The sequence below is a fragment of the Benincasa hispida genome, chromosome 3, assembly GCF_009727055.1.
Source record: "Benincasa hispida cultivar B227 chromosome 3, ASM972705v1, whole genome shotgun sequence".
In the NCBI taxonomy this organism is placed as follows: domain Eukaryota; kingdom Viridiplantae; phylum Streptophyta; class Magnoliopsida; order Cucurbitales; family Cucurbitaceae; genus Benincasa; species Benincasa hispida.
The window spans coordinates 28622332-28637971 of record NC_052351.1 but is presented as its reverse complement, the minus strand read 5'-3'; the positions used below and the strand labels follow the sequence as shown (position 1 = coordinate 28637971).

Below are 15640 nucleotides of genomic sequence, written 5' to 3'. Positions count from 1 at the left end.
GGCGCCACGGATCTCTCTCCCTGTCTTCGTTGATCGAATTTGCTCGCCCCACCATGTCGTCGATTTAATATGCTCAATCTGTCACCTTCGATTCGTCCCACGGCGTCTGTGTCATTGATTCATCCCAAGTTGTTCGTATCATCTCGTGCTAAGTCATCAATTTGTCCCACGCCGTCGTTTACCGCTTGCAACTCACACCACCAGAAGGAGAAAAAATAGGGAGAGGAAGGAGAAAAAAAGGGTCGAAAAAATGGGTGTGAATTATGAATGAGAGAATATATGAAATATATTATTGAAGAGAGAATATATTCATGGAGGAGAGAGAAATAAATAAATAAATAAATATATAAGATAGACACATATTACGTTAATGTCTTGAAATTTTCATTTTTTTACAAAAAAGACCTATTAGTCTCTCTATTTTCACTAATATCATCGACTATTTATAATTTAGTCCTCACCTACGTTATATATATGTGTGTCTATCTTTAGACCTTTTATGTAAAAATCTTTTTTTTTTTTGTGTGTGTTCATTTTAATTGTAAACATAAGTCTATGTCCTGGGTTAATTTATGTTTTACTTATACATATTTTATGTCTATTATATATATTATATATATAATTTAGATCTCCTACTCTACCCTAATAGAATCATAAACTAAAAGGTGTTGTAAATTTGAAAAGCANTTATGTCTATTATATATATTATATATATAATTTAGATCTCCTACTCTACCCTAATAGAATCATAAACTAAAAGGTGTTGTAAATTTGAAAAGCATAAGAATGTGGATATCAATAAAATATAATAAAAAAATAAAAAGAATATTAAAATAAATTAAACATAATATATAAATATATTAAATAAATAAATAACAGAAGTAAATAAAATAAAAATGATATTTATCCACTTTCTCCAATCTTTTTGGATTTTGCCCAATGTACGTATTTCAAAATCCACCAAATGTTACTATTTATAAGAAATTTGGCAAGTAAGCGGTGGATTACATGAACACTAATAATGTGTAATGTTGAGACACATGGACAACACTTTGGGAAATAGGTGCATGACACACGGTCAATGGACACTAAGCATGAGCATCTAATGGACATCCATTACCATAATATTTATAATACTATCCCTTAAATGCCCAATATATATATATGAATATGCATCATTAAAACCTTATGGGAAAAGACCCATTGGAAAACAAATCCTAGTAAAGGAAAAAGAATATATATTTCATATAATATAATACTATTAAAAAATGATACAGTATATTTACTACTCCTCGTGGAAACATCACTTGAGATATTTGAGTCGCCGCATTCCAATATTGTGCATCAATTTCTCAAAGGTTACGGTTGGTGATAATTTTGTAAATGAGTTTGCTAGGTTGTCTTTCAAACAAATTTGTTGTACAATGATATTACCGTTTTCTTCAAGATCATGAGTGTAAAAGAACTTTGGTGAATCCTCATTTAATTTAGGATATGCATATTGTGTTGTCTTCATATAATATCATTGGAAGATTTTTACTATAAAACAAATCACATGTTCTACGAATGTGTTGAGTCATCGATCTTAGCCATACACATTCTCAACTAGTCTCATGAATTGCAAGAATTTCAGCATGATACGAGGAAGTAGCCGTTATGATCTGTTTCACTGATCGTCATGACACAAAATTCTTCTTCATATACAAAGTAAATTGTTTAAGATATAGCTCGTATGGGTTAGATGACTATCATGCATCTTCACAACCAACTAGATCATAATTAGATTTATTAGAATAAAATAAATCAATGTAAACTAATTCTCAAATAAAATGTACTATATGTAACTCTACTCCAATATCCTCCTGTTGGAGGAATATCATATATATGTAACAAAATTACTGAAAAATACTACATAGTGCAGTTTATGAACAAGTCAAGCTATATAAGTGCACTTATTTCTTAAGATTTATGGTTCTTCAGGACCTAACATTTTTCATCATATTTCTAAGATCAGATGATATATCCTTTTTACATCGAGTGAATGAACCACCATAGGTGCTTTCAATGATGTACATAATCCACAAAAGATTTTAATGTATAAATTGATGTAATTCCATTTATGCTTTATTTGTAAACTAAGATAAAATTTTATCATCTTAATTTATTTTTTCAAAAATTCTATTGTCTTCAAAATCTCTTCAGGAGTTTCTGCTCAAATCATCAACATATATTAAATTTCAGGTTGTGATTTATTTATAAAAACATATGGACATATTGGATTGCTTTTATATCCTTCTATCAACAAATATCCACTCAGGCGATTGTAACACATTCGTTCTGATTGTTTTAATCCACATAGCGATCTTTGTAACTTCATTGAATACAATTCCCAAAAATTTGATTTATATGTTTCAGGTACCTTAAATCCTTATGGGATTCCCACATAAATATCATTATCAAGAGATCCATATAAATATGTTGTGACCAATTAAATATCTTAGTTTAATTGCATCCACCACCGAATAATACGTCTCATCATAATCAATATCATGTCTTTGTGAAAAACCATATGCAACTAGTCTTACTTGTGACTTCACTCTATTTGTTTTACAAATACTCCACTTGTATCCCATATGTTTGTCATTCTCTGATGTCTGGACTACTAGTCTTCACGATTTGAAAAATGAGTTTATTTATATTGGATTGTTTCTTTCCACATAAGTCAATCCTCGCTATGTCGATTTTTCATACTCACTTTCATAAATAATATCGTGAGTAATGTTGTATCAAAAATGTTGTCAGCTTATATGGTTTCATAATTTTTTAAGATCTCATTATTATCCTCATTTACTTCAATATTCTTATGAGTACTCATATTTAGGATTTCTTCTATAACATTTATATTCTTAACAAGGTCATTTACTGACTATTTATTTTTCGAGGATTTTTATCTTTGGAACCAAATGATCTATCACGTTTCTGGCGTGTCCCAAACTCATGAGTGACAACTTATTGCATTTCATGGAGCATTTACACTTAGTATATTATGACTTAGTCACTTTTTTAGCATTTATAAATGCATTTGGTAACTAATTTACTATATTTGCAAATGAATTATTTTCTGAACTTTAAGTACACATTGATTTGTACAGGGATCTAAATGAGACAATAACGATGCATTTCATGCAATTTCTTTTTTCAACTTTTTAATTCCTCCCCTGATGTTGGAAAATTTACCTCATTAAAATGACAATCAGCAAATTGTGTAGTTAATACATCACCCATCAAGGATTCAAGATATTTGATAATTGATGGGGAATCATATCCAACATATATTCCCAACCTCCTTTGAGGATGCATCTTAATACATTGTGGTGGAGCAATTGGAACATATACTAAATATCCAAAAATTCTTAGATGAGAAATATTTGGTCATGGTCATAAGCTAATTGTAACGATGAGTACTTATGATAAACTACTAGCCTAATGCGTACAAGTGACACCGCATGCAAAATAGCATGTCCCTATATAGATGTAGGAAGCTTGGCTCTTATAAGCAATGATCTAACAATTAACTGCAAATGTTTCATGAATGATTATGCTAAACCATTTTGTGTATGAACATGAGCTACATGATGTTTAACACTTATCTCAATTGATATACAATGATTATCAAAAGCTTAGGACGTAAATTCTCCAGCATTATCAAGACAAATGGTTTTAATTATACAATCATGAAATTGTGCTCTTAACTTAATTATTTGAGCAAGTAATTTTGCAAATGCAAGGTTTCAACTTGATAATAAGCACACGGATGACCATCTGCTAGATGCATCCATTAATACCAAAAAATAGCTAAATGGTTCAATTTGTGGGTTAATAGGTCCACATATATCATCATGAATTCGTTCTAAAAATGCAGGGGATTCAATTTCCACTTTAGCTTGTGACGGTCTAATTATCAATTTTCTTTGGAAGCATGATAACGCATTTGATTGGAGAATCTTTTGGCTCGTCGATGAGTGTTTATTTGAATTTTCAGTAATTCGTCTCATCATTATAGATCTTGAATGACCAATTTGTCATGTCAAATTTTAAATATGTCTTGATTCACGAACTTCAGGTTCATTGTTGCATATGTTTCAATTACTCATATATGAGTATAATATGATCCTGAAGATAAAACAGGCAACTCTTCCACTATACGTTTTTTATATGAGACAGTAGATATGATATAAAGATACTCCATATTATTCATTCTATCCACTTCAATATGATGAATCATTATAACGTATATCTTTAAAAAAGTAGATTTCTCCTTGATTGACTAATTGACTAGAGAACAATACATTGTCAATTGTAAATTTTGTTCATCTTTATCTAGGAAAAATAGTATTTGCTTTTCCAAAGTTTTCAATTAGGTTTGCAGAACCTAATATCGTATTGACTTTTGCTTCCAGTATTGTCAGTTTGGAAAAATATTTTTTACTTGTAAGTATTGTACGTGTAGTTGCACTGTCTGCCGGACATAAATCTTCTTTACTCATTTTTTAGTCACCCAACATATGAAAATAACCTAGATTTCTTCATTAAAATAAAATAATTATAATAAGAAAGATAACATTGGGAATATACAAAATTTAATATTAACAAAGGAAAAAAAATGAAAAAAAGGACAACATTAATACTAGATATTCTCAAAATCAAAAGAAATGATTGTTATGTCATCGATTGTGCCAATTTTCTCTTCGGTAGATTTGAAAAAATGTGTCACATCCAAATATATTATATTGGATGAGTAAAATATCTCATTATCCTCGTATGCAAAATTTGTTTCTACATTTTCCCCTTTTTCCTTCAGGGAGAATTAATAGAGATCAACTAAGTATTTTGACGTACGACAGTTACATGACCACTGCCTAGTCATTCCACATCGAAAACATTTGTTTTCAACACTTTTTGACCTCTTATCTTGTGGAGTTTTTCCTTTGTAATCATCATTTTGTATGGTTCTTTTGAAATTTGAATAATTGGAACGGCCACCATGAAAAAAGATAATTATTTATTCCTTTACCACGGTCACGACCTCGACCACGATTATTAACATTCACAACATTCACTTTAAGGAATGGTATTACTCCAGTTGGCTGATATTCATGATTTTTCATCAATAACTCATTACTTTGTTCGACTACGAGAAGACATGAAATTAGTTCATAATACTGTTTAAAACCTTTCTCTCGATATTGCTACTATATGAGCATATCCGAAATGTAGAAAAATGTCTTCTCTAACATATTGATTTAAAATTTTTTAGCCTCAAGTGCATCCACTTACGACGAGCTTTATGAAGAAAAAATACTTTTTGATGATCGCATTTTTATGGCATCCAGGTGTATTTGGCATTAAGCATTAATGGCAAATAATTATTACCATCAATATCAAATGCTAAAAATTCTAATTTTATAATATTTTAATAGTAACACTATTACAAAATATTATATTTATATTAGAAATTTAATATACATCAAATATGTAAAACAATATTTAATTTATTAATTATAACAAAGAGAGAAAATCAACATACCTTTAGGACCTACATTTTAGAGAGGAAAACGATATGAGCTCATACTGATAACATGTTGTGAACTTGAGAAGCACAATGGGAACACAAATACCAATAAAATATAATATTAAAATAAATATAATATAATATAAAAATAAATCAAACAAAATATATAAATAAACAAAATAAAATAAATTAGCAAAATCTAAAATAAGAAATTTCTCTAAATTCTCTACTTTCTCCAATTTTCATAGAATTTGCCTAATGTATGTGTATCTTCCAAAATCCATCAAATGCCACTATTTATGTGCAATTTGGCAAGTAGGAGGTGAATTACATGGACATTAATAACGTGTAATGTTGAGAAACATGGACAACACTTTGGGAAATGAGGGCATGACACATGGTCAATGGACACTAAACATGAGCATCTAATGGGCATCTATTATCATAATATTTATAATAAAAAGTATTTTCTATGTTCATTTTCCAAATTTTTTAGTACTTCAAATTTCGTGTTTATTAAATACTTGCATTTTTCACATTTTTAAAAATTCAACAAATTTATTAGACATATTTGAATCTTATACTTAATGTGAATATAATTTCTTTTTATTTATATACAATAGGTTTGTCAATTAAAAAAAAAAACTAATATGTTATAATCATATGCATAAACTTGGGAGTAAATGTGTAATATAATCTTTAGTTTATTTTGATCAATCCACCTTAAATGTGATTATTAATTTTCAACATTTCTATGTTTTTCTTAGCAATACATGTGAGTGGAGGAATTAAACTCCTCACATAAAATTCGATAGTACAAACTTTTTTATATTAGTTAAATCATACTCATTTTGGCCGTAATATTTATATATATGAGGCAAAGCATAATTCAATTGTAGGAGTGGAAACGGTTCGGTTCGGATCGGTATGATGGTTAAACTGAACCGAACTGAATTTTCTAATATGTGAAACTGAACCGCATAATTTGGTTTTAAATTTGATTTTGGTGTTTTTAAAAAATCTATGTTATATATTTTTTTTAAATTGAAAAACGGTTTCGATTCGATTTTAAATTCAATTTTACTCTTATATATATATTATATATATATATATATAATATATATATATATATATTATATATATAGTTAAAAATGGTCCGGTTTCAAATTCGATTTTCGAAATTGAAACTGAACCGAACCGAATTAATTCAGTTTCAAATTTTCTTCAAACTAATCCGAACCAAAATTTTCAATTTGGTTCGGTTTGGTTTTTTTTAGAATAGGTAATATTTATTATACAACAAAGGGGATCCCACAGCTCGAGATCAAGGCATCAAAGCAACAAAGCATAAGCAAAGACAGGGCAACAAAACCAAAACAAAACTAACAGGATAAGACCATAACAAAACCAACACATAAACGCAAACTCGCAAACCACCAAGGTGAAAGACAGATAAAAGAACCCAAAACCCCACAAAATAAGGGCTACAACAAAACAGAGAACAACATGAAGTTCAAAAAGAAAAAACATCCGTACACACATTAGATAAAACCAAGAAGGTCAACCCACCGGGAAGTAGCACAAGCACGAACCGTAGAGACCATAAGGTGAACCAGGGCAGACACTGACCTCGGTCGACCTCCATGCAGCCGCCAATTATGCTCCTGCCAGATGTAGTATATGGAAGCACATCAGAAAACACGGAACAACTTACTACGCACCCCCTTACCCGACCCCACTCGATACAACCAACATAACTCTATATCTCAACTAGCCACCCGATGCGTCGAACCCAACTGACACAACACACTAGACTACACTTCTCTCCCAAATCCACACTCAAAAAATAAATTATCCCACGACTCCACACCCTGTCTCTTATACACATCTGGATAATCCCCCATCCAAAAAATACCAGCCCAAGACACCCTAGGACGACGAGGACATATACTCTCCTAAGCACTAGCGATAGAAAACCGACCACTAGCATCCGACACCCAAACCCAATAATCCTCTCCCCTCACCCTAGGCCCCACTGCTTGGATAAAATCCTAGATCTCAAGCAGCTCCCAAGACACTGTAGGCCATCTCCAACCTCCTTCACCATCCATGAACTCCGACAACTGCACTTCCATCATGAACCACCGTAAACCGATATGAGTCCAAAATCGCACCCCCCGGCAGCCAAGGATCCCACCAAACAAAACAAGACCGTCCATCGCCAATCATCAAACGAACCAGATTCTTGAATCTATCTCTACTTCGCAAGATAGCCCTCAAGCACAAAGACCTCCCAACCTCACCTCGATTTTTGCGGTTTGAATGGTTACCCTTATTCAATTGACATATAAGTTATTCAGTTTGAAGCCAGGAGTTCCATCCCCATCTCACATATTATAAAATTAAAAAAAAAACATTTTTATATGAGAGTCTGGATTTACACTCACAAATTTTAGGTTTAAATCAATAAAATTATTAGTTTTGAATTTTAGTTTTAATTGATAATTGATTACCTGTAGAAATACCTATATTATGTAAAACAATTAGAAAAAAACTTTGAAAATGCGACAGCTTGATAAAGAATTCATATAAATAATTATATCACGTGATCACACACATAAAAATTCTCACTATCTACGAATGATATAAAAATCGTGCCTTTTGGGTGCAGGAAATCTACTTATGTGGTCTCAAGGAATTCACAATGCCAACATTAGAATCACATAGTTGAACAAGTTGGTAGCCTTATATGATAGAGGATGACATGACGTATGAGTGGTGGAAGTTAAATCAGAGACCAAGTTGGTAATTTGATATGAAAGCTTCACGGTAGAGCCAATGAACTTCTTACACGGAGCAGGCGGCGCATTAGGGTATGGAAATTAATGCGCCTTATTAGCATAATCATTAATGAGAGAATAAAAAGTTGCTCCTTGATGCCTATAAATACCCAATGAGATTTTCATGCAAAGGAGAGGATGGTTGATAGCCAAGAGCCAAAACATTGGAGAAGACTCTGCCCAAATTCTTACTTCAAAAACACTTTCTCTTCGAACCCTCGTGAAATCTTAAACGAAAGCTTAGGATTTCTCTCTGGAAGCAAAAGGGGAACCTCACTTTCAATACACTCTTTATGAAGCAGTCGTCTACAGAATCAGAAGAGCAAGGAATTGCATACAATGACTTGATTCTCTATTTATATTTTCTTGCACAATTGTTATTTATATTGTGTAAAACGTTGAAAGACTCTTGTTTCTCAATATGAATACATCTACTTTATCTTTTATCCATCTTCTCAACTTTTACGATGAACAACTAATTTCTTTATGGGCTGAGAAATATTGCAGCTAACATGAACTAAGTAAGGCTTAATCATGTGTTCAACTTGTTTTATATATGCTTTATAAACTACTTGAATAAGTCGAAAGATTATTCCAAGTAGCTTAAATCTAGGTTTGAAAAGGCCAAAGATTTAGACCTCATAAAATAAAAAGAGAGCATCTTTAGAAATAAAGAAACATCTTTTACATCAAACACTCATCGCATGCATCCTAGAGATAGGATATGGTGGCTAAATACATTGAGAAGTGTAGGTTGTAATTTTTTAGTAGCTTGCTTGTGCATTTACTTAGAAATGATAGTGGATATTTTTCTGAACCCTACCTTTATTCATTCGAATCTTGTACTTCTCGCATAGACTGTTTCATTTATGATTGTGATTTCCATCACACTCATCACTTACGATTGTGATTTCCATATAATAGGATCCAAATTATCACATATCTAGTAAACAACTCGTGTCAAGATAGAAACAATATTTGACAATGCATATATAGAATGCAATCCCTGAGTAAGACCCTAGACTCACCATAATTCCAGTTGGATTTATACTTGAGTCTAACTAGGTAAAACAACGCGTTAATAAAACATCACATAGCACTTACTCCACCGCATATTTTAAAATGAACCAAGTTTTTGGCACTGTCACTGAAGATTGTGGTAATTAAGTGCACTAAGATGATTGTTTTTTTATTTTCACAAGTCTCGATTTTTGGTGTATTGTACCCTTATCTGTGAAAAAGGTACCAACGTTTTATGAGCGAGGAATCTACACCTAAGCTTGTATATGACCTAGAGATCAAAAGGACCTTTCACAAAAAAAGAAGAGTAAATAAGAAAATGACACAATGGAATAGGGCTTAAAGTATGCCAGATCAACAAGATAATCCAGAGGAGCCACATGCTGTAATCAATGATAATGAAGATGCTCTCGCCAACCCCATTCTTCTAGCTAATGATCGCAATAGACTCATCAGGAACTATGCTTCGCCAATCCTATATGATTTCTCACTTGGGATCATGTGACCAGCACTATATAGTTCCAAGTTTGAAACAAAACCTATTATGCTCCAGATGATTCAGATAGTTGGTCAATTGGAGAAAGACGAGGCAAAGATTCCCATGCTCACTTGAGTAGTTTCATTGAAATCTGCAGTACATTTGTATTCCCCAACATTACTCTTGAATAAGTTAGGCTCACCTTGTTTCCATTTTCTTTATGTGACGATGCTAGAAAGTGGGCCTATTCACTTGAACCTGGTGAAATCACATCGTGGGAACAAGTCGTGGAGAAGTTTATGAAGAAATATTTTCCACCTACAGAAAATTAAAAAAGGATAAGGGCAATCACAAATTTTTACAAGAAGAAAATGAAACACTAAGCGATGCACGGGCAAGGTTCAAAAGACTAGTAAGAGATTGTCCACATAATAGACTCCCTAATTGTTTACAAATTGAGATTTTCTATTATGGCCTGAATTCAACAACTCAAATTGTTGTAAATGCTAGTGCAGCAGGCGGTTTGTTGGACAAGACTTATGTTGAAGCTAAAAATATCCTTGATCGCATTTCAAAGAACCATGAGGACTGAAAAGAGAGTGAATATGGTTTAAGATCGAGTGAGAGAGGGCAGAGCAATGATGCCATCGCATCATTACAGATGTAGATGAATGAGATGACTAGCTTATTGTAAGTGATGACCATGACAAAAACTGGCCTAAAAAATTGGCAGGTGAATATGGTTACCCAAATGGCTAATGAGAATTGCATTCTCTGTGAAGAACCTCATTCATTCATGGTATGCCCAATAACCTATAATCTGTCTACTTTGTAAAAAATAATCCATTTTCAAATACCAATAACCCTAGTTGGCGAAACCACCCAAATTTTTTGTAAGGAGGAAATCAGCAAGCACATGCCAACCATCACAATGCCCCTAGAGATGGACCACCTAGACTCCATCAAAGACAAAATGGGCATCAACAGGCATCAAACTCATTGCAACAACCAGCAACTTCACCTTTAAAAAATATGTTAAAATAATACGTACAGAAAAATGAGGCGGTTTTACAAAATCAAGCGACATCCATTCGAAATCTTGAAATTCAATGAGGCAGATTGCTGGAGAGTTAAAAAAACATACCACGAGGCTCATTGCCAAGCAACACTAAAGTCCCTTGCAACACAGGAAGTTCAGGCAAAGAACAATGTCATGTCAATGTCATGCAGTGATGTTAAGAAGTGATCGCATCATGAAAGAAGATCCGAAGAAAAAATCAATCAAGCTTACGAATGAAGCACAAAAATATCCTTTTGATGAACAGTCTGACACACAACCAATGCAGTAACCATGAATACTATCTTATGAAAGCCAAGAGGAATGTAGAGACTCATTTGCAATAACTTCTACTTCGAAAGCATCAAACGAGGTACAACTCCCTCCATACACATAAAGATTGGGAATAAGAATGATGGAAGCCAATTCCAATGCTTCCTCGGAGTGTTAAAGCAATTGCATATTAAAACTCCAATCATTGATGCGTTGAAGCATATGTCATCTTATGCCAAATTCTTAAAAGATATCATATCAAAGAAAAGAAAGATGGGAAATTATGGGATTGTCGCATTGACACAAGATTGTAGCTCCATTATTCCACAAAAAATTATAGATCCGTGGAGTTTACCATTCCTTGTTCCATTAGAGGAGTTTATATAGGGCAGGCTCTATGTGACCTTGGAGCCAACATCAATCTTGTGCCATTATCAATCTTCAAGCAACTGAGAATGGGAGAACTTGCACCCATCACGATTACATTGCAACTGACAGACCATTCTTTGGTACATCCAGGGGAAAAACTAGAGGATATGCTTATGAAAGTGGATAAATTCATTATGTCAGCTGGTTTCATTATATTAGACTACGAAGCGGATAAAGATAACCCATCATTTTGGGAAGACCTTTCCTATCAACAAAAAGAACCCAAAGTGATGTGCATAGAGGTGAAATCACATGCAAGTTAATGGCTAGAAGATGAAGTTTAACATTCTTAAGGCGATGGAATATCATGATGAGATCAATGCATGTGGAACAGATGACTTGGAAGAAGACTAGCCTTGTAGGCTGGAATTTGAAATCAACGAGGAAATGGACTTGAAGTATGAGGCAAATGCAACATTTGAATTCTATTATATGATAAAAGAGATATAAATGAATTTTGAACCCTTGGGATAAGAAAATTGAGAAGGTAAATCAAGCATTCGCTTGAACAATTGCCAATTTTAGTTGAAAGCACTCCCTGCCCACTTGAAATATGCATTCCTTGCTAAGAATGGTACTTTACCTGCCATTATTTTAGCAACACTCTCAGAAAGGGAAAAAAAAGATGCTCTCTTCAAGGTTTTGAAGAAATACATTAAGCGATAGGATGGACCCTAGCTGATATCGAGGGAATCAGTCCATCCTATTGCATGCATAAAATCAGACTCGATGATGGAAAAGGAGGTTCTGTTTAACACCAGCGTTGGCTCAACCCTGCAATGAAGGAAGTTGTCAAAAAGGAAATCATTAAATGGTTGGATGCAGGGAGTATTTTTCCTATCTCAGATAGCACGTGGTCAGTTCCCTGCAATGCGTCTTAAAAAAAGGCAAAATGACTATAGTTCCCAACCAAAACAACAAACTAATTTTGATGCGTATGGTTATGGGTTGGAGAATATGTATGGATTATAGGAAGCTCAATGCAGCTACTAAAAAGGTGTTGGGATTGGTGTCTTAATTCTCCCGTAATCTCGTTGTTTGTAATATACACATTGTTTATGAATAAAATAATTGTTATTTCATTCTGGCATTTACTCATATCCAACAAACAAAGTTCCATAGTTATCTTATGTAAACTTAAGCATGTATATGCGATATACAAGTGGATCATGCCTTAAGTGATAACCTAAATAGGTCTGTAGTATAAGGATTAAGGAGGGATTCCTAATCCTGGTGACACTACAGATACGCCCCGCTTTGTAGGGGATTGCAAATGTTGTAAACTACTACAGATGGTAGATCCTGCCCATTCATGAGGAGACGTGCGAGCGGGGGTGTCCTATACAAAAAGTTTGTATAAGACCGAACCACGAGATGACTAGTCTCTATATATAACGCCGTTAATACTGGAGACTTACATCTCACCTAAATGACCATAGGTGTGACCTCAATCCTGAGTCTTTTAGGAACTTCTGCCTTTGAGAACGATCCTTTGATTAGTATGGATGAGAGTGGCGAGATTGCCAACTCAACATGCCTATCTTTTTAGAGACTTGTCTGATTTGGGAGCTGGGAACTCAGTTACATAAGATGGAATTTACTCTTTCCCCGAAGTAGGGGTAAGTAGATAGATTGCTCCCTTAAGGGCTGATTTCGGGGCTTAAACATAGTGACCACAACTTCTCTTTGGAAAAGAGGACTCAATCATAATAGAACAATAACTTATGTTCATTAGAGGGACCAGCGATACTTAAGGAGTTAAATGTAACTATAGGGGCATAACGGTTATTGACCCAGTTGTACTTACGAGCGATCTGTGAAGGGTTGTCGTACAGTTGATTGGTTAAGATAGACACATAATATATCTATGTTAAAAAGAGTTCAGCTATCGATCTTTAGTAGAGTGCCTGACAGTTAACGGATGGTGGATCCCGTGACTAAAGAGTTTAGTCAGTTATTCACATACCGTTGGAGCTTCGAGCTACAGGTCCATAAGGTCCCCTTGGTAGCTCAATGGATTCAAGTTGAGAATTAGTTCTTGGTGTTGATTTGAAATGTTCAAATTGACAATAGATAATTTGATTATATATGATATGATCGGTGTGGTGTATGAGATACATCAAGTGAAGGGTTAATATAAATGAGATTTACATTAAGTGCCATGGAATAGAAAAAGAGTTATGGTTTGTATGTTTCATGAGATGAAATATTAAAACTATAGGTTAAATATAGTATGATAAGTTGGTAATCATTTATTTATAATAATATTAATTATTTGATAATTATCTCTTTTTATCTAATAACCAATTAAGTGGGAGGTTATCGATGGTTTCATGGTAACCATGAGATAAAAGGAAAAATGTTTTTCTAATTTTAGTAATATTGATTTGAGATTTCCAATCTCGGAAAGTTTTCACGAAAGGTTGTGAAGTAAATTTGATTTACTAAACGATAGCTTGGAGAGACTAGACAATCGTGGAGTGTTCCTATACGATAGACACTTGCTAAACGATCGCATAGCTTTAGCTAGATGATCGCATAGCTTTTGATAAACGATTGGGCATCGATCTATACGATAGGCTTTGTCATCTCCCATTTGCTCAATCGTTTACACAATTGTCCTCCTCTTTCCTCCTCCGATCTTATCCTCTAACCAAGTCCACATAGAGTGCACACTCTGGATTCTCATACGTCACACCGAGAATATCGAGGTAACCTTCTTGGTGGGGTCATACTCAACTCGACACAGTTAAGGTTCTGTGGTGGCCGTTCGTGGTGTTTGGGGTGTTCGTGATCTTGGAGATCTTTGTTGTGATCGTGTTGTGTAGTGATCAAAGTGTTCAAGCGTTCGTAGTTATCGTTTTGCTATGATCAAGCATTCTTGATCGAGGGATCTTGAAGATGAGTCTTCAAAGGTATGGTTAATTCCTTCCCTTAATCGTGTAGTAAAACATGCTATAATTTCTTTTTGGTGCATAGCCTATTGTTTCCATTTATGACTGTAATTGTGTATGTTCATATTTGATTGAAATTTGGAAAGATTCTTCCACTGCTCATGGAAATCGTCATGTCTGATTTCCTTCAAAAAGGTCACTCTTCCCCGCCATTTATTGATCAGATGTTGGATAGATTAGCAGGGAACGACTTCTTTTGCTTCCTAGATGGCTATGTGGGGTACAACCAAATCATGATTGCAACTAAGGATCAAGAAAAAAAAAGCTTTCACTTGCCCCTATGGGACATTCGTCTTTCGGCGCATGCCCTTCGGGCTATGTAACACTTCAAGCACCTTTCAGAGGTGCATGATGGCCATATTTTCTTATTACCTTAAAGATTCAGTTGAAATTTTTAGGGATGATTTCTCAGTATATGGCAAGACATATGAAATATGTCTGGCAAATCTTGAGAACATTTGGAAGAGATGTGAAGACACCAACCTGGTGTTCAATTGGGAGAAATGTCATTTCATGGTGACCGAAGGAATTGTGCTTGGGCTCAAGGTGTCTAAATCCGGGTTGGAAGTTGACAAAGCCAAAATTGATGCCATAGAAAAATTGACACTATCTACCAACGTGAGAACACTTCGAAGCTTCCTCGGACATGTTGGATTCTACCACTGATTTCTCTAAAATTTTAAGACTGTCGAATTTGCTGTTGGAAGTAAATAGACCTTTCGAATTTGATCTGAATTGCTCAAGAGCATTTTAAACATTAAAAGAAGCACTAATCAAAACACCTATTTTGATCGCACCAGACTGGTTAAAACCATTCGAATTGATTTGTGATGCAAATGATTATGAAATAGATACAACTTTAGCCCAACGCAAGGACAAAGTTCTCCATCCAATTGCATATGCGAGCAAAATCCTCAACAGTTCACATGGGAATTATACAACAACCGAGAAGGAATTGCTCGCAGTAGTGTTTGTTGTGGAAAAAATCAGATCGTATTTGTTGAGATCAAAGGTAAT

At 33.9% G+C, this 15640-nt stretch overlaps 1 protein-coding gene across 1 annotated transcript; it reads left to right on the top strand.

Moving 5' to 3' along the window:
• The first annotated feature begins 14974 nt into the window (after positions 1-14974).
• On the top strand, positions 14975-15289 carry LOC120073524. The gene has a single exon (XM_039026365.1). The coding sequence runs from the start codon at positions 14975-14977 to the stop codon at positions 15287-15289; it is 315 nt and encodes a 104-aa protein (XP_038882293.1).
• Positions 15290-15640: the final 351 nt, after the last annotated feature.

Bases quoted from the DNA above. Each gene is read 5' to 3' on its own strand.
- LOC120073524 (XM_039026365.1), top strand. From the start codon at position 14,975: ATGGCCATATTTTCTTATTACCTTAAAGATTCAGTTGAAATTTTTAGG.